We start from the raw sequence: 19,304 nt of genomic DNA, 5'->3' as shown, positions 1-19,304 counted from the left end.
TAGAGGTGAATCAGACAGTACCCTAGCTCATGGAAGGACTGTTCAGAAGCCTGATAACAGAGGGGAAGAAGCTGTTCCTGAGTCTGGTGGTGCGCGCTTTCAAGCTTCTGTACCGTCTGCCGGACAGGAGCAGGGAGAAGAAGGAATGACCGGGGTGGGACAAGTCTTTGATTAGACAGCGTGAAGTGTAGATGGAGTCAATGGTGGGGAGTGTGGTCTGTGTGACAGACTGGGCTACATCTACAATGGTGGGGAGTGTGGTGTGTGTGAAGGACTGGGCTACATCTACAATGGTGGGGAGTGTGGTCTGTGTGAAGGACTGGGCTACATCTACAATGGTGGGGAGTGTGGTGTGTGTGACGGACTGGGCTACATCTACAATGGTGGGGAGTGTGGTCTGTGTGAAGGACTGGGCTACATCTACAATGGTGGGGAGTGTGGTCTGTGTGAAGGACTGGGCTACATCTACAATGGTGGGGAGTGTGGTGTGTGCGATAGACTGGGCTACATCTACAACTCTCTACCATATCTTGCTGCGGTGAGCAGAGCTGTTCCCAAAGCAAGCTGTCAGTATGCTTTCTATGGTTGATCTGTAGGAGCTAGGAAGGATCATTGGAGTCATGCTGAATGTCCTCAGTCTACTAAGAGGCATTGGTGACTTCCTGGCTGTCGCATCAATGTGGTTGGTCCACCACGGACCATTGGCAACTTCAAGCTCTCGACCATTTCCACTTGGGCACCGGTGATGCCGATTGGGGCATGCACTCCACAATGCTTCCTGAAGTCAGGCCCTTCGGCCCACAATATCTCTGCCAAACATTATGCTAAGATAAACTAATCCCATCTGCCTGCACATAGAGTCATAGAGTGATACAGTGTGGAAACAGGCCCTTCAGCCCAACACGCCCAAACCGGCCAACAATGTCCCAGCTACACTCGTCCCACTTGCCTGCGCTTGGTCCATATCCCTCGATACCTGCCCTATCCATGTACCTGTCCAACTGTTTCTTAAACGATGGGATAGTCCCAGCCTCAACTACCTCCTCTGGCAGCTTGTTCCATAAACCCACCACCCTTTGCGTGAAAAAGTTACCTCTCAGATTCCTATTAAGTCTTTTCCCCTTCACCTTGAACCTATGTCCTCTGGTCAATAACAATAACAACATTTCAAAATGTGCATGCATAGTAAAGGTGTACATGGATATGGGTCAAACACAGGCAGGTGGGATTAGTGTAAATGGGGCATGTTGGTCGGTGGGGGACGAGTGTAAATGGGGCATGTTGGTCGGTGTGGGACTAGTGTAGATGGGGCATGTTGGTCGGGGTGGGACTAGTGTAGATGGGGCATGTTGGTCGGGGTGGGTCGAGTGTAAATGGGGCATGTTGGTCGGGGTGGGACTAGTGTAGATGGGGCATGTTGGTCGGGGTGGGACTAGTGTAGATGGGGCATGTTGGTCGGGTGGGCCTGGTGTAGATGGGGCATGTTGGTCGGGGTGGGACTAGTGTAGATGGGGCATGTTGGTTGGTGTGGGACTAGTGTAGATGGGGCATGTTGGTCGGGGTGGGACTAGTGTAGATGGGGCATGTTGGTCGGGGTGGGACTAGTGTAGATGGGGCATGTTGGTCGGGGTGGGACTAGTGTAGATGGGGCATGTTGGTCGGGGTGGGACTAGTGTAGATGGGGCATGTTGGTCGGGGTGGGCAGGTGGGACTAGTGTAAATGGGGCATGTTGGTCGGCATGGGCAAGTTGGGCTGAAGGGCCTGTATCACTCCATGATCTGCAAAAGTGCAACACCTCACAGCTGCTGAGATTAAACTCCATCTACCATTTTGCGCTCCTACTTTTCTTTTAATCCAACGATGTGCTGCCTCCCGGGTGCCAGGATCCAGGATATCACAGACAGAGTGCAGAAAATCCTCAAGGGCGAAGGTGAACATCCGGAAGTGGTGGTGCATGTTGGCACAACCGATGTCGGAAAGAAGGGGATGAATATTCTGCAGCGTGACTTTAGAGAGCTCAGAAAAATGCTGAAATGCAGTTCCTCCAGGGTGGTTATCTCCGGTTTGCTTCATGCTGGTGAGAGGAGGAACAGGGAGATACAGGACCTGAATGTGTGGCTAAGGAACTGGTGCAGGGGCAGTGATTAAAATTCTTAGACCACTGGGATCTGTTTTGGAGTAAGGGGGAATTATACAAAAGGGACAGATTGCACCTTAACAGGTGGGGGACCGGCATTCTGGCAGGCAGGTTTGCCACTGCGACACAGATGGTTTTAAACTAAATAAGGGGGGGGGGGTGTCAAATGGGATAGTCAAGGATGGAGTTAAAGGGAAAGAGAGTAAAGGGATAGTTAATGCCGCAGAATTAATGGGAAAGAAAGCTCATAAAGGGATAGGAGAGTATGGCCAAGTGTAATAGGGATCGATGTGAAAGGTGAGATGCGTAAGGAATTAAAAGTATTGTATATGAATGCGCGAAGTATAAGAAGTAAAGTGGATGAGCTTGAGGCTCAGTTAGAGGTTGGTAGATATGACATTGTGGGGATTACTGAGACGTGACTGCAGGAGGATCGGGCCTGGGAACTTAATATTCAGGGTTATACATCCTATAGAAAGGACGGGCAGGTGGGCAGAGGAGGGGGGGGTAGCTCTGCTGGTGAGGAATGGAATTCAGTCCCTTGCGAGGGAAGACATAGGGACTGACGAGGCAGAGTCACTGTGGATTGAGTTGAGGAATTGTAAAGCCAAGAAGACACCAATTGGTGTTATCTAGACCCCCAAATAGTAGCCGGGATGTAGGGTGTAAGTTGCAGCAGGAGTTAAAACTGGCATGTAACAAAAGTAATGCCACTGTGGTGATGGGGGATTTCAATATGCATATAGACTGGGAAAATCAGGTTGGTTCAGGACCCCAAGAAAGAGAGTTTGCAGTGTGCCTCCGAGATGGATTCTTAGAGCAGCTTGTAATGGAGCCGACCAGAGAAAAGGCAATTCTGGATTTAGTGTTGTCCAATGAACCAGATTTGATAAGAGAACTCGAGGTAAAGGAACCGCTTGGAGGTAGTGATCATAATGTGATTAGTTTTAATCTGCAATTTGAGAAGGAGAAGGTTAAATCGGAAGTGGCAGTGATGCAGTAGAACAAAGGGGACTATGAAGGCATGAGAGAGAAGCTGGCCAAGGTAGACTGGAAAGGGATCCTATTAGGAATGACGGTGGAACAGCAATGGCAGGAATTTCTGGGCATAATCCAGAAGACGCAGGATCATTTCATTCCAAAAAGGAAGAAAGATTCTAAGGTGAGTAGGAAGCAACCGTGGGTGACACGAGAAGTTAGGGATAGAATAAAACTAAAAGAAGATGTATAACACAGCAAAGAGTAGCCGGAAGCCAGAGGATTGGGAAACTTTCATAGGACAACAGAAGGAAACAAAACGGGCAATACGGGCTGAAAAGATGAAGTACGAAGGGAAGTTGGCCAGGAATATAAAGGACAGTAAAAGCTTATTTAAATATGTTAAGGGTAAAAGAGTAGCAAAGTTAAATGTGGGTCTCTTGAAGGCAGACACGGGTGAAATTATTATGGGTAACAAGGAAATGACAGAGGAGTTGAATAGGTATTCAAGAAGGAACTGCAGATGCTGGAAGATCGAAGGTACACAAAAATGCTGGAGAAACTCAGCGGGTGCAGCAGCATCTATGGAGCGAAGGAAATAGGCGACGTTTCGGGCCGATACCCTTCTTCAGACTGATGGGGGGTGGGGGGGAGAAGGAAGGAAAAAGGGAGGAGGAGGAGCCCGAGGTACTTGAATAGGTACTTCGGATCTGTCTTCACTATCTTCACATAAACCATCTCCCAGATGTACTGGAGGACAGAGGATCTAAAGGGGTAGCGGAACTGATAGAAATTTTCATTAGGCGAGAAATAGTATTGGGTCGGCTAATGGAACTGAAGGATGATAAATCCCCTGGGCCTGATGGTCTGCATCCCAGGGTCCTCAGGGAGTTGGCTCTAGAAATAGTGGACGCATTGGAATCATTTTCCAATGTTCAATAGATTCAGGATCAGTTCCTGTGGATTGGAGGATAGCTAATGTTATCCCACTTTTCAAGAAAGGAGCGAGAGAGAAAACGGGGAATTACAGACCAGTTCGCCTGACTTCGGTGGTGGGAAAGATGCTGGAGTCAATTATTAAAGAGGTAATAATGGGGCATTTGGATAGCAGTAAAAGGATTAGTCCAAGTCAACATGGATTAATGAAAGGGAAATTATGCTTGACCAATCTTCTGGAATTTTTTGAAGATGTGACAAGTAAAATGGATAAAGGGGAGCCATGGATGTAGTTATCTAGACTTTCAGAAAGCCTTTGATGAGGTCCCGCACGGGAGACTGGTGACTAAAATTAGAGCACATGGTATTGGGGTTAGGGTGTTGACGTGGATAGAAAATTGGTTGGCAGACAGGAAGCAAAGAGTAGGATTGAACGGGTCCATTTCAGAATGGCAGGCAGTGACGAGTGGAGTGCCGCAAGGCTTGGTGTTGGGGCCGCAACTGTCCAGAACCAGGGGCCACAGTCTTAGAATAAAGGGGAGGCCATTTAAGACTGAGGTGAGAAAAACTTTTTCACCCAGAGAGTTGTGAATTTGTGGAATTCCCTGCCACAGAGGGCAGCGGAGGCCAAGTCACCGGATGGATTTAAGAGAGAGTTAGATAGAGCTCTAGGGGCTGGTGGAGTCACGGGATTATGGGGAGAAGGCAGGCACGGGTTATTGATAGGGGATGATCAGCCATGATCACAATGAATGGCGGTGCTGGCTCGAAAGGCCTAATGGCCTCCTCCTGCACCTATTTTCTATGTTTCTATGTTTCTATGATTCAAAGTCACCTTTTACTTGCTTTTTGCCAAATGTAATTTATTTGTCATCGGCCACTTGAGGCATTATGGGTAGAGCTGAGAAGTAAGAAAGCTGCAAGTAATCCAATGGGATTGTGCTAGAGGCCCAATAGCCAGCGGGGGAGAGGGACAGTAACGTGGACATCTTACTAAAAGATGCCAAAGCCACGGGGGGTCTTTATGGGTGGCATTAACTTGCCCAATATTGACTGACACTTGCTCAGTGCCAATAGCAGCAGTTGTCAGGTGTATCTAAGAGGGCTCCCTGAAACATGATGTGGACAGTCCAATCCGAGCAGGAAACATAGTGGACCTTGTGTTGGGAAATGAGCCTGGCCAGGTGACAGGTGGTTCAGTGGAAGAGCTTGTTGGAATTGTTAAGATTTTAATTGTAAAAGTCTTGTGGGAAGGAGCGGAGTGAGACAAACTTTAACGTGGTTAAGCAGGAGCTCAGGAGGGTACACGGCGAGCAGTTAGTGGGTAAATCTGACACGTGGCAGTCGTTTCAAAGCCGCTTGAGCAAAGTTCACAACTGGCATGTAAGGAGGAGGGAGATAGGCGGCAAAGTTGGGCAATCTTGGGTGACCAAAGAGGTTGTGAATTTGGTCCAAACAACGAAGGCCGAAGTAGGGCGAATGGGATGGAATCAGTCAGAACTCTGAGGAATATCAAGAAAGGGGGAAAGATCTCAAGTGGGCAAATAGAAGGGCCAAGAGGGGCCACAAAATGTCTTTGCAGAGTTAGAATAAAGGAAATCCCAAATCTTTTTATACCAATATTAAACACAAAAGGGTAACCAGGGAGAAGGATAAAGCAGGGAGATAGATGATGCCTGGAGGATGTAATCACGGTGCTGGTTCGGACAATCTTAAAATTATTGAAGCAAGTCCATCTGGCATTATCACATTGCAGCGTCTGTGGAGAACATGGATAGGTGTCGTTTCACAGAGTGCTGGAGTAGTAACTCAGCGGGTCAGGCAGCATCTGTGGAGAACATGGATAGGTGGGACCCTTCAGACAGCAGAATGCCTTGATACAGTTACTGTGCACCAAGCTTGCGAATGAGAAAATTTATCAAAAACCCCTCCTCATCTGTATCAGGATTTAGAACTTACTCATCGAAGACCGGGGTAGTGGTGGAAGGACAATATGCAGGCTGGAGGTCTGTTAAGGGGAAAAGATTGAATAGGAATCTGATGGGTCACCTTTTCATACAAAGGGTGGTGGATGTATGGAACGAGCTGCTAGAGGAGGTAGTTGAGGCTGGGACTATCCCAACATTTAAGATACAGTTCGACAGGTACATGGATTGTACAGGTTTGGAGGGATATGGGCCAAACGCTAGTGCAGGTAGGACTAGTGCAGCTGGGACATGTTGGCCGGTGTGGGCAAGTTGGACCGAAGGGCCTATTTCCACGCTATTAGTGGAGGTCCCCAGGGATCTGTGCTGGGTCAGTCCACGTGTGTTTGTGATGTACAGGTCCACCACTGATTGTCCGGCACCCTTGGCTGGATTACCCGTATTTCCAGTCCCGTAGTAATCATATGATGATACACCTGCTAATTATACCCCTTCCGTGCCTCTAAAGCATTGTTAGAAACTTCAATAAAACAAATTAAATCATGTAAAACAATGTCAATTAAAATTACATGGGGCTGAGGATCCACATTTGCAGCAGGACTAGCGAGAGAGGAGTCCAAGGGTACCGGAACCTTTCGCCGCGGCCGCTGAGGGGCCGAGATCCTGGCCACATAGTCGGCCGCAGAAGTCGGCCATGGGAACGGATCTGCTGGCTCCGACCGGGCTGGCATTCCAGAGCAATGGCTGCAGAGGGCAGATTCGACACGCCGACTGGCGCAGCAGTCCCGATGGGGTTGAGATCGGCGGCCTTACCCCGCCGAAGCGACACATTTTCGGGGGGACTTCGGGTCAGGTTTCATGTGATTTTGTCCAGGTTAAAGGGGTCGTGGGCCACTGGGGTCGTGGGCCACTAGGGTCGTGGACTTTTGGGGTCTTGGACCGTTGGGGTCGGGGACTGTGAGGAAGGCTGTCAAAGTATAGAGTCGGATATGGATCATCAGCAAAAACGGGCAGAGAAATGGCAGCTGGGGGTTTAATCTGAGCAAGTGTGAGGCGTTGGTCTTTGGGAGGTTGAATGCAAGGGAAAATATAAAATCATTGCAAGCCCATTGACACCATTGGTGAACAGAGGGACTCTTCCACCAAGTAGAATGAGGGGAAGATGCTCCTGAAAACGCCACCAACAACAGGTTCACCTCCACCAACAGATTCACCTCCACCACCACCACCAGCATGTTCACCTCCACCAGCAGATTCACCTCCACCACCACCACCAGCTGGTTCACCTCCACCAACAGATTCACCTCCACCACCTCCAGCAGGTTCACCTCCACCAACAGATTCACCTCCACCACCACCACCAGCTGGTTCACCTCCACCACCACCAGCAGATTCACCTCCACCACCTCCAGCAGATTCACCTCCACCACCTCCAGCAGGTTCACCTCCACCAACAGATTCACCTCCACCACCACCACCTGCTGGTTCACCTCCACCAACAGATTCACCTCCACCACCACCAGCAGATTCACCTCCACCACCACCACCAGCTGGTTCACCTCCACCAACAGATTCACCTCCACCACCACCAGCAGATTCACCTCCACCACCACCACCAGCTGGTTCACCTCCACCAACAGATTCACCTCCACCACCACCAGCAGATTCACCTCCACCACCACCACCAGCTGGTTCACCTCCACCAACAGATTCACCTCCACCACCTCCAGCAGGTTCACCTCCACCACCACCAGCACGTTCACCTCCACCAACAGATTCACCTCCACCACCACCAGCAGATTCACCTCCACCACCACCACCACCACCACCACCACCAGCTGGTTCACCTCCACCACCACCAGCTGGTTCACCTCCACCAGGAGGTTCACCTTACCTCCACCACACACACACACACACCTCTACCTCCACACCACTCTCATTTGGAACTATATCACCGCCTCTTCAGTGATTGGGTGTACGTCTTGCATCTCCTTCCCAAAGGCACTGTGGGACCATGTACACCACATGGACTGCAGCAGGTACAGTAGATGACATGGGCACTGTGGGACCATGTACACCACATGGACTGCAGCAGGTACAGCAGGTCAAGTAGATGACATGGGCAATAACTGTTGGCCTCACCCAGAAATACCCAGATCCTGAAAAATTGGTAAATAAGAAAATTATGGAAGGAATTGTCATAAGGACATAAGTGATGGGAGCAGAATTAGGCCATTCAGCCCATCAAGTCTACTCTGCCATTCAATCATGGCTGATCTATCTTTCCCTCTTAACCTCATTCTCCTGCATTCTCCCCATAACTCCTGATACCTGTACTAATCAACAATCTATCTACCTCTGGCTTAAAAATATCAATTGACTGCCTTCTGCGGCAATGAACTCCACCGTTTAGCCACCCTCTGACTAAAGAAATTCCTCCTCATCTCCTTCCTCAAAGAATTCCTTTTATTTGGCAGCTCAATGAGATAGGGTAACTTCTACAATTAAAGTTCAGTGACTATCAGCGCTCTCCTTAAAGCTCACCCACTATTTTACTTTCAAACAATCTTTCTGATACATAAGGATATTGAAAAGTGTTCAATAACATTGTTTTTCCTGTGGTTCATCCTGAGTCTGTATGTGTGTGTGAGAGTGAGTCTGACTGTATGTGTGTGTGTCTGTATGCGTGTGCGAGTCTGTATGTGTGTGTGAGTCTGTGTGTGTGTGTGTGTATGTGTGTGACTATGTATGTGTGTGTGAGTCTGTGTGTGTGTGTGTGTGTGAGTCTGTGTGTGTGTGTCTGTATGTGTGTGTGAGTCTATGTGTGTGTGTGTGTCTGTATGTGTGTGTGAGTCTATATGTGTGTGTGAGAGTCTGTGTGCGTGTGTGTGTGAGAGAGTCTGTGTATGAGTCTATATGTGTGTGTCTGTATGTGTGTGTGTCTATATGTGTGTGAGCCAGTGAGCCTGTATGTGTGTGAGTCTGAGTCTGTATGTGTGTGTGTGTGAACCTGTAAGTGTGTGAGTCTGTAAGTCTGTATGTGTGTGAGTCCGTATGTGTGTGTGTATGTGAGCCTGTATGTGTGTGAACCAGTGTGTGTGTGTGTGAGCCAGTGTGTGTGTGTGTGAGAGCCAGTGTGTGTGTGTGTGAGCCAGTGTGTGTGTGTGTGTGTGTGAGCCAGTGTGTGTGTGTGTGTGTGTGAGCCAGTGTGTGTGTGTGTGTGTGTGTGTGTGTGTGTGTGACCTAGTGTGTGTGTGTGTGACCCAGTGTGTGTGTGTGTGTGAGACCCAGTGTGTGTGTGTGTGTGTGAGACCCAGTGTGTGTGTGTGTGTGTGAGCCAGTGTGTGTGTGTGAGCCAGTGTGTGTGTGTGTGTGTGTGAGCCAGTGTGTGTGTGTGTGTGTGTGAGCCAGTGTGTGTGTGTGTGTGTGTGACCCACTGTGTGTGTGTGTGTGTGTGTGTGTGTGTGTGACCCAGTGTGTGTGTGTGTGTGTGTGTGTGTGTGTGTGTGTGAGCCAGTGTGTGTGTGTGTGTGTGTGAGCCAGTGTGTGTGTGTGTGTGTGTGAGCCAGTGTGTGTGTGTGTGTGTGTGAGCCAGTGTGTGTGTGTGTGTGTGTGTGTGTGTGTGTGTGAGCCAGTGTGTGTGTGTGTGTGTGTGTGTGTGTGTGTGCGCGTGCGTGTCAGTGAGTCTACATACGTTGCTGGCCTTACCTGACTGGTTAGCACACAACAAAAGCTTTTCACTGTACCTCAGTACACGTGACAATAGACTAAACTAAACTGAACCGAGGTGGGTGGAGCTGATAAATAAAAAGGGGGTGCTCACCTTGCTGGGAATGTACTACAGGCCCCCAAATAGTCCACAGAAATGAGAAGAGTAAATATGCCATGAGATTGCAGGCAGCTACAAGACTAATAAAGTTGTGACAGTAGTGGATTAGTAGCTGGAACAGTCATGGTGCCTATTAGACAGTGTAGGAGTTGCAAGGACTTCGAGGTCCTGAGCTATGAGCAGACTAGGACTATTCCTGGGAGGGCAGGAGAATGAGTGGTGACCTTATAACGGTGTAGAAGATCATCTTCATCTTCTTGTCGTGTCGCTACACTATTCCAAGCCACGGCACAACGCAGGCTCTGGCATGTGGGTGGAAGACCTTGAGATCTTCTGGTTTGCAGGGCTCTGGGAGGAGGGGGCAGATGTATAACGGTGTATAAGATCATGAGAGGAATAGATTGGGAGAATACACAGTCCTTTACCATAGTAGGGCAATCAAGAACCAGAGGACATTGGTTTAAGGTGAGGGGGGGGAAAGATTTAATAGGAACCTGAGTGGCAGTTTTTTTTACACAAAGGGTGGTAGGGAAATGGAACGAACTGCCAGAGGTAGTTACGGTAAATTAACAACTTTAAAAAAACATGTGGACAGGAAGATGAATTGGATAGGTTTGAAAACACATAAAACAAATGCAGGCGCATGTCGGTCAGTGTGGGCTAGATGGGCTGAAGGGCTTGTTTTCACACTGTATGACCATGTAACTAAAAAGGTTGATGAGGGCAAAGCCATAGACGTTGTCGATATGGACCAGCAAGGCATTCGATAAGGTTGCTCTGGAAAGTTGGACTCAATGTGATCCAAGGAGAGCTAAACAAAACGAGATAAGAGATGTTTTGGCTTCATGTTCAGCACACACATTGTGGGCCGACAGGCATGATGTTGTACAATATAAGGTCATAAGTGATAGGAATCATTTTGTGGGGTACCGCAAGACTCAGTACTGGGACCCCAGCTATTTACAATATATATTAATTATTTGGACAAGGGAATTGAATGCAACATCTCCAAGTTTGCGGATGACACGAAGCTGGGGGGCAGTGTTGGCTGTGAGGAGGATGCTAGGAGGCTGCAAGGTGACTTGGATAGGCTGGGTGAGTGGGCAAATGCATGGCAGATGCAGTATAATGTGGATAAATGTGAGGTTATCCACTTTGGTGGCAAAAACAGGAAAGCAGACTATTATCTAAATGGTGGCCGATTAGGAAAAGGGGAGATGCAACGAGACCTGGGTGTCATGGTACACCAGTCATTGAAAGTAGGCATGCAGGTGCAGCAGCCAGTGAAGAAAGCGAATGGTATGTTAGCTTTCATAGCAAAAGGATTTGAGTATAGGAGCAGGGAGGTTCTACTGCAGTTGTACAGGGTCTTGGTGAGACCACACCTGGAGTATTGCGTACAGTTTTGGTCTCCAAATCTGAGGAAGGACATTATTGCCATAGAGGGAGTGCAGAGAAGGTTCACCAGACTGATTCCTGGGATGTCAGGACTTTCATATGAAGAAAGACTGGATAGACTCGGCTTGTACTCGCTAGAATTTAGGAGATTGAGGGGGGATCTTATAGAAACTTACAAAATTCTTAAGGGGTTGGACAGGCTAGATGCAGGAAGATTGTTCCCGATGTTAAAGAAGCCCAGGACAAGGGGTCACAGCTTAAGGATAGAGGGGAAATCCTTTAGGACCGAGATTGGAAAAACATTTTTCACACAGAGAGTGGTGAATCTCTGGAACACTCTGCCACAGAAGGTAATTGAGGCCAGTTCATTGGCTATATTTAAGAGGGAGTTAGATGTGGAACTTGTGGCTAAAGGGATCAGGGGGTATGGAGAGAAGGCATGTACGGGATACTGAGTTGGATGATCATATTGAATGGCGGTGCAGGCTCGAAGGGCCGAATGGCCTACTCCTGCACCTATTTTCTATGTTTCTATGAATAGAATTAGGCCATTCAGCCCATCTTCTACTCCGCCATTCAATCATGGCTGATCTATCTCTCCCTCCTAACCCCATTCACCGGCCTTCTTCTCATAACCCCTAACACCCGTACTAATGAAGAATCTATCTATCTCCGCCTTAAAAATATCCATTGACTTGGCCTCCACAGCCTTCTGTGGCAAAGAATTCCACAGATTCACCATCCTTTGACTAAAGGAATTACTCATCTTCCTAAAGAAACGTCCTTTAATTCTGAGGCTATAACCTCTAGTCCGAGACTCTCCCACTAGTGTAAACGTCCTCTCCACATCCACTCTATCCAAGCCTTTCACTATTCAGTATGTTTCAATTAGGTCCCTCATTCTTCAAAACTCCAGCGAGTACAGGCCCAGTGCCGTCAAATGCTCATCATATGTTAACCTACTCATTCCTGGGATCATTCTTGTAAACCTCCTCTGGCCCCTCTCCAGAGCCAGCACATCCTTCCTCAGATATGGGGCCCAAAATTGCTCATAGTATTCCAAATGCAGCCTGACCAGTGCCTTATAGAGCCTCAGCATTACATCCCTTCTCTGGTGTATGGTGTACTGTTCTCAGTTGTGTTTTATGACTCGATAATAACTATATTGTGGAGCACTTTAGACTATCACCACTGCAATAAAACCTGTTAAAGCAACTTCAGACTTTGAGTGAAGAAGGGTCTCGACCCGAAACGTCACCCATCCTTTTTCTCCAGAGATGCTGCCTGACCCGCTGAGTTACTCCTGCACTATGTGTCTATGTATTGCAACTAAACACCATTTGTTGGGTGACAAAACTTGTGTGACGTCCGCACCCAATGTTTGACATAATCCTGTTTTAAAGCGCGCTGTAATTGGAGGAATTCCAACACCGGGAACTGAAATGCAATGATGTCTGATTTCATATCTACTGCAAGATCATAGAGGCTTCGGGGATCATGACAGAAGCCTCCTGGTGGCGATCCCTGGAAGTGACGACACGATGCACTCTGTGACGCCTCGGGCGACAATTCTGTCAGCATGTTGGACGACGACAGAAGCCAAAAGCGAGCTCCATCGTCTGACACACGAGTGAACGATAGAGGCTTTAAACAGATTCCTGTCACAACATCAGAAACACATTGGTGCACTCCCTTTTTAAAATAGGAAGAAAGCTTTTTAACTCTTTCCACGTTGTTGGTTCAGATTACAGGCACTAGCAAATGTGGGAGCAGAGTTAGCACTGGGCCCACCTGCCTGTACCCCACAGACATGCCTTGTCCCTGCTGTATCCACACACAGTCTATAGTACTGGACCAACGGTGGAGCAGAGTTAGCACTGGGCCCACCTGCCTGTACCCCACAGACAGGCCCTGTCCCTGCTCGATCCACACACAGTCTAACGTACTGGTTCATTGTGCAAGTGGCCACCCCAAACGTCACCCATTCCTTCTCTCCAGACCTGTCCCAATAGAACTCAGATCACAGCTTGAGTCCAAATAATATTTCTTCATGAACAGTTCTGTTTCATCAACCTGTGTCTTCTATTTCAACAACCAGTTCTGATGAAAAGTTGGTGATCTGAGACGTTTATTTTGTTTCTCTCTTTAAAGAGGCTTTGTGTCCCATGGACCAGGTTCTTCAGATTTCTAGCATCGGGAGATTTATGACAGCCAATTGAACTGAACCATCCTAGCACTAACAGAGATCAGTGCTGGACTATCATCCACCTCATCGGGGAGCCTGGGGATATCCTTGATCGGACTGTACTGGCATTACCTTGCACTAAACGTTATTCCCTTGTCATGTATCTTTCCACTGCCAACTTCAGGGCAGCGTCCTTGCTCCGGTGCTGTTCAATGTATACACTAATGATCAGCCCGTGTTCCCAGGGAAGAGAAGCTTCATTAAGAATAAGGAGTAAGCCATTTAGAACGGAGACGAGGAAACACTTTTTCACACAGAGAGTGGTGAGTCTGTGGAATTCTCTGCCGCAGAGGACGGTGGAGGCAGGTTCTCTGGATGCTTTCAAGAGAGAGCTAGATAGGGCTCTTAAAAATAGCAGTCAGGGGATATGGGGAGAAGGCAGGAACGGGGTACTGATTGAGGATGATCAGACATGATCACATTGAATGGCGGTGCTGGCTCGAAAGGCCGAATGACCCGCTCCTGCACCTATTGTCTATTGTCTATTGCAAGACCAATATGAGCAAATGGGGCTATGCAGATGCGGCAGACACAGAATGTAAATGTGGAGCATGTGTACAATCCACGCCGCACCGACTAACATCTGTACAATCCACGCCACACCGACTAAGATGCCCAATTCTTGGTGAACAATGCTGCCTGGAAGATCTAGCGGTGGCAAACGACAAGGCTGTCCACTGTGAAGAGCCTGGCCCAACATCTGAAACATAGATGATGGACACGAAAGAAGAAGACACTGCGATTGTAATCATGAATTGTCTTTCCGCTAACTGGTTAGACTGTATCTCGGTACACGTGACAATAAACTAAACTGACTTTAATTTTCCTCCAAGGCAGACAAAAATGTTGGAGAAACTCAGCAGGTGAGGCAGCATCTATGGAGAGAAGAAATAGGCGACATTTCGGGTCAAGACCCTTCTTCAGACTGATATCAGGGGGGGGGGGGGCGGGAAGAAGAAAGGAAGAGGTAGAGACAGTGGGCTGTGGGCTGTGGGAGAACTGGGAAGGGAAGGGGAAAGAATGAGAAAGCAAGGACTACCTGAAATTGGAGAAGTCGATGTTTGTACCGCTGGGGTGTAAACTACCCGAGCGAAATGTGAGGTGCTGCTCCTCCAATTTGCGGTGGGACTCACTCTGGCCATGGAGGAGGCCCAGGACAGAAAGGTCGGATTGGGAATGGGAGGGGGAGTTGAAGTGCTGAGCCACCGGGAGATCAGGTTGGTTAATGCGAACAGTGTGGAGGTGTTGGGCGAAGCGATCGCCAAGCCTGCGCTTGGTCTTGCCGATGTACAGGAGTTGACACCTGGAACAGTGGATACAGTAGATAAGGTTGGAGGAGGTGCAGGTGAACCTCTGCCTCACCTGGAAATACTGCTTGGGTCCTTGGATGGAGTCGAGGAGAGAGGTAAAGCGACAAGTGTAGCATTTCCTGCCGTTGCAAGGGAGAGTGGGGATGGGGTGGGAAGGGGCGAGTTACAGAGTGAACGGTCTCTGGGGAAAGGAGAAAGGGGTGGAGATGGGAAGATGTGGCCAGTGGTGGGATCCCGTTGGAGGTGGCGAAAATGTCAGAGGATTATATGTTGTATACGATGGCTGATAAGGTGGAAGGTGAGGACAAGGGGGACTCTGTCCTTGTTACGAGTGGGGGGATGGGGAGTGAGAGCGGAGCTACGGGATATAGAAGAGACCCTGGTGAGCCTCATCTATAGTAGAGAGGGGAGCCCCCGTTCCCTAAAGAATGAGGACATCTCCTATGCCCTGGTTTGGAACACCTCATCCTGGGTGCAGATGCGGCATAGACGGAGGAATTGGGAGTGGAGGATAGAGTCTTTACAGGAAGCAGGGTGGGAAGAAGTGTAGTCCAGATAGCCATGGGAGTCAGTGGGTTTGTAGTAGATGTCAGTCAGTAGTCTGTTACCTGCGATGGCGATAGTGAGGTCTAGAAACGGTAGGGAGATGTCGGAAATGGTCCAGGTGAATTTGAGTGCATGATGGAAGTTAGTGGTGAAATGGATGAAGTCAGTAGAGATTGCAGAGAGTCTAAAAGCATGGATACGGGGCCCTTCAGCCCAACTTGCCCACACGGACCAACATGTCCCAGCTACATCAGTCCCACCTGCCTGCGTTTGGCCCATAACCCTCTAAATCTGTCCAGAAATACTAGGGGACTGAAGATCTAGCGTGACGGAGGAGCTGAAGGAAATCCACATTGGTCATGAAATGGTGTTAGGTAAATTATTGGGACTGAAGGCAGATAAATCCCCAGGGCCTGATGGTCTGCATCCCAAAATACTCAAGGATGTGACCCTATAAATTGTGAATGCATTGGTGATAATTTTCCAATGTTCTATAAACTCTGGATCATTTCCTGTCAACTGGAGGGTAGCCAATGTAACTCCACTTTTTAAGAAAGGAGGGAGAGATAAAACAAGGAATTATAGACCGGTTAGCCTTACATCGGTAGTGGCGCAGATCCTTGAGTTGATTATTAGAGATGTTATAGCAGCGCATTTGGAAAACAGTGACAGGATCGGTCAAAGTCAGCATGGATTTATAGAAACATAGAAAATAGGCGCAGGAGGAGGGCATTCGGCCCTTCGAGCCAGCACCGCCATTCATTGTGATCATGGCTGATCCTGCCCAATCAATAACCCATGCCTGTCTTCTCCCCGTATCCCTGATTCCACTAGCCGCTAGAGCTCTATCTAACTCTCTCTTAAATCCATCCAGTGATTTGGCCTCCACTGCCCTCTGTGGCAGGGAATTCCACAAATTCACAACTCTCTGGGTGAAAAAGTTTTTATTCACCTCAGTCTTAAATGGCCTCCCCTTTATTCTAAGACTGTGGCCCCTGGTTCTGGACTCGCCCAACATTGGGAACATTTTTCCTGCATCTAGCTTGTCCAGTCCTTTAATAATTTTATATGTTTCTATAAGGATGTTTCTATCCCCCTCATCCTTCTAAACTCCAGTGAATACAAGCCTAGTCTTTTCAATCTTTCCTCATATGACACTCCCGCCATCCCAGGGATCAATCTCGTGAACCTACGCTGCACTGCCTCACAAGGATGTCCTTCTTCAACTTAGGGGAAGGGGAAATCATGCTTGACTAATCTTCTGGAATCTTTTGAATATGTAACAAGTAGAATGGATAAGGGAGAGCCAGTGGATGTGTTGTATCTGGACTCTCAAGAAGACTTGTGCAAAATTAGAGCACATGATATTGGGGGTAGCGTATTGACATGGATAGAGAACTAGTTGGCAGACAGGAAGCAAAGAGTAGGGTCCTTTTCAGAATGGCAGCCAGTGACTAGTGGGGTGCTGCAAGGCTCAGTGCTGAGACCCCAGTTATTTACAATATATATTAACGATTTAGACGAAGGAATTAAATGTAACATCTCCAAGTTTGCGGATGACACAAAGCTGGGTGGCAGTGTGAACTGTGAGTAGGATGCTATGAGGCTGCAGGGTGACTTGGATAGGTTGGGTGAGTGGGCAGATGCAGTATAATATGGATAAATGTGAGGTTATCCACTTTGGTGACAAGAACAAGAAGGCAGATTATTATCTGAATGGTGTCAGATTAGAAGGGGAGGTACAACGAGACCTGGGTGTCCTTGATCATCAGTCACTGAAAGTAAGCATGCAGGTACAGCAGGCAATGAAGAAAGCAAATGGCATGTTGGCCTTCATAGCAAGAGGATTCGAGTTTAGGAGCAAGGAGGTCCTACTGCAGTTGTATATGGCCCTGGTGGGACCACACCTGGAGTATTGTGTGCAGTTTTGGTCTCCTAGTTTGAGGAAGGACATTCTTGCTATTGAGGGAGTGCAGCGTAGGTTCACCAGGTTAATTCTCGGGATGGCAGGACCGTCATATGATGAAAGAATGGATTGACTAGGCTTATAATCACTGGAATTTAGAAGGATGAGAGGGACTTGTTATAGTTATAGAAACATTTAATATTCTTAAGGGATTCAACTGGCTAGATGCAGGAAGATTGTTCCTGATGTTGGGGGAGTCCAAAGCCAGGGGTCACAGTTTAAGAATAAGGGGTAGGCCATTTAGGACTGAGATGAGGAAACACAGGCGTAGGCCGAATGATCTACGTCTGCACATATTTTCTATGTTTCTGTACCTGGCCAATTGTTTCTTAAACGTTGCAAAGCCCCAGCCTCAACTACCTCCTCTGGCAGCTTGTTCCATACACCCACCACCATCTATGTGAAAAAGTTGCCCCTCAGATTCCTATTAAATCTTTCCCCCCCACACCTTAAACCTATGTCCTCTGATACTCGATTCCCTTACTCTGGGCAAGAGACTCCCTGATCGATTCCTCTCATGATTTTATACACCTCTATAAGATCACCCCTCATTCTCCTGTGTTCCAAGGAATAGAGTCCCAGTCTGATCTACTCCGAGGATGTTGCCAGGGCTCGAGGGCCTGAGCTACAGGGAGAGGTCGAGCAGGCTAGGACTTTACTCCTTGGAGCGCAGGCGGATGAGTAGCAAGCAAACAAAAGTTTTTCACAGTAGCTCCATACCTGTGGCCATCACTAACCAGGGACTGGTGAATGAGATTAGTCTGACAAGTGCACAGGACATACAAGACACTGCGGGAGCTGCAGGCGAGGAAACGTGGAAACATGAAAACATGAACAATAGGTGCAGGAGGAGGCCATTCAGCCCTTCGAGCCAGCACCACCATTCAATGTGATCATGGCTGATCATCCACAATCAGTACCCCGTTCCTGCTTTTTCTCCATATCCCTTGACTCCATTAACCCTAAGAGCTCTTGAATATATCCAGTGAATTGGCCTCCACTGCCCTCTGTGGCAGAGAATTCCACAGATTCACAACTCTCTGGGTGGGGAAGTTGTTCCTGACCTCAGTCCTAAATGGCCGACCCCTTATTCTTAAAGCTGCTTTAGTCCGGCCCTTCGGCCCACCCGGTCCCTGCTAGCCCTCTTCCCCACCCACACTGAGAGAAGGGCCGGCGGTGAATGAAGCCGACACCTCGCCCTCTTATGTCTCCTGTCCGCCCCGGTCAGGCAGCCGGCTGGGGATGGGAGGGGAGGCGGGCCCAGGCCAGGCCAGGCCGAGCGGAGCGGACCCCGGGCCCAACCCTCACCCCGGTCCTGCAGCCCACTCCCCCGGCCCCCAACACCGACCCCCGTCTACCACAGCCCCCGGGCCCTGATCCCCGGCCTGGCCTCAATCCCGACCCCCGGCCCTGACTCCGGCCCAGCCCCCGACACCCGGGCCCCGTCTATCACAGCCCCCGGCTCCACTCACCGTTGCTGCCGCACTCCTTGCCGCTGTTCGCTCCCATCCCGCCGCCCCGACCCGCACCCGCGGCCCCAGGTCCAGGTCCCGGTCCCGGTCCGGCCCAGACCAGACCCCCGCCCGACTCGGCCCCGCCCCGCATAGACCGGCCCCGCCCCCCACAGCCCCGCCCTCACACTCGGCCCCGTCCCCCACAGCCCGGCCACAGCCCCGCCCACCCACGCCCCGCCCTTACACTCGGCCCCGCCCCCACAGTCCGGCCCCGCCCCGCATAGCCCGGCCCCGCCCCCCACAGCCCCGCCGGCCACAGCCCCGCCCCCACAGCACGCTCACAGCCCACCTACGCCCCGCCCTTACACTCGGCCCCGCCCCGCATAGACCGTCCCGCCCCCCACAGCCCCGCCCCCACACTCGGCCACACCCCCACACTCGGCCCCGCCCCCGCACTCGGCCCCGCCCTCACAGCCCGGCGGCTCCGCCCCCACATTCGGCCACGCCCCCACACTCGGCCATACACCCACACTCGGCCACGCCCCCACAATCGGCCACGCCCCCACAATCGGCCACGCC

The 19,304-nt window shown here is 49.6% G+C and overlaps 1 protein-coding gene across 1 annotated transcript in view; it reads right to left on the bottom strand.

Moving 5' to 3' along the window:
* Window positions 1-18,844, bottom strand: part of fbxl7 (F-box and leucine rich repeat protein 7) — a 55,360-nt gene extending 36,516 nt beyond the window's left edge. The window contains exon 1 of the mRNA XM_033015174.1: window positions 18,744-18,844. Coding sequence (XP_032871065.1) covers window positions 18,744-18,780 — 37 coding nt within the window. The 5' untranslated portion in view covers window positions 18,781-18,844. The remainder of the gene's footprint in view (window positions 1-18,743) is intronic.
* Between the last annotated feature and the right edge of the window lie 460 nt (window positions 18,845-19,304).

Source organism: Amblyraja radiata, chromosome 2, assembly GCF_010909765.2.
Source record: "Amblyraja radiata isolate CabotCenter1 chromosome 2, sAmbRad1.1.pri, whole genome shotgun sequence".
Lineage (NCBI taxonomy): Eukaryota > Metazoa > Chordata > Chondrichthyes > Rajiformes > Rajidae > Amblyraja > Amblyraja radiata.
Note: the sequence above shows the minus strand (reverse complement) of the source record. Positions and strands in the feature narration are given on the sequence as shown.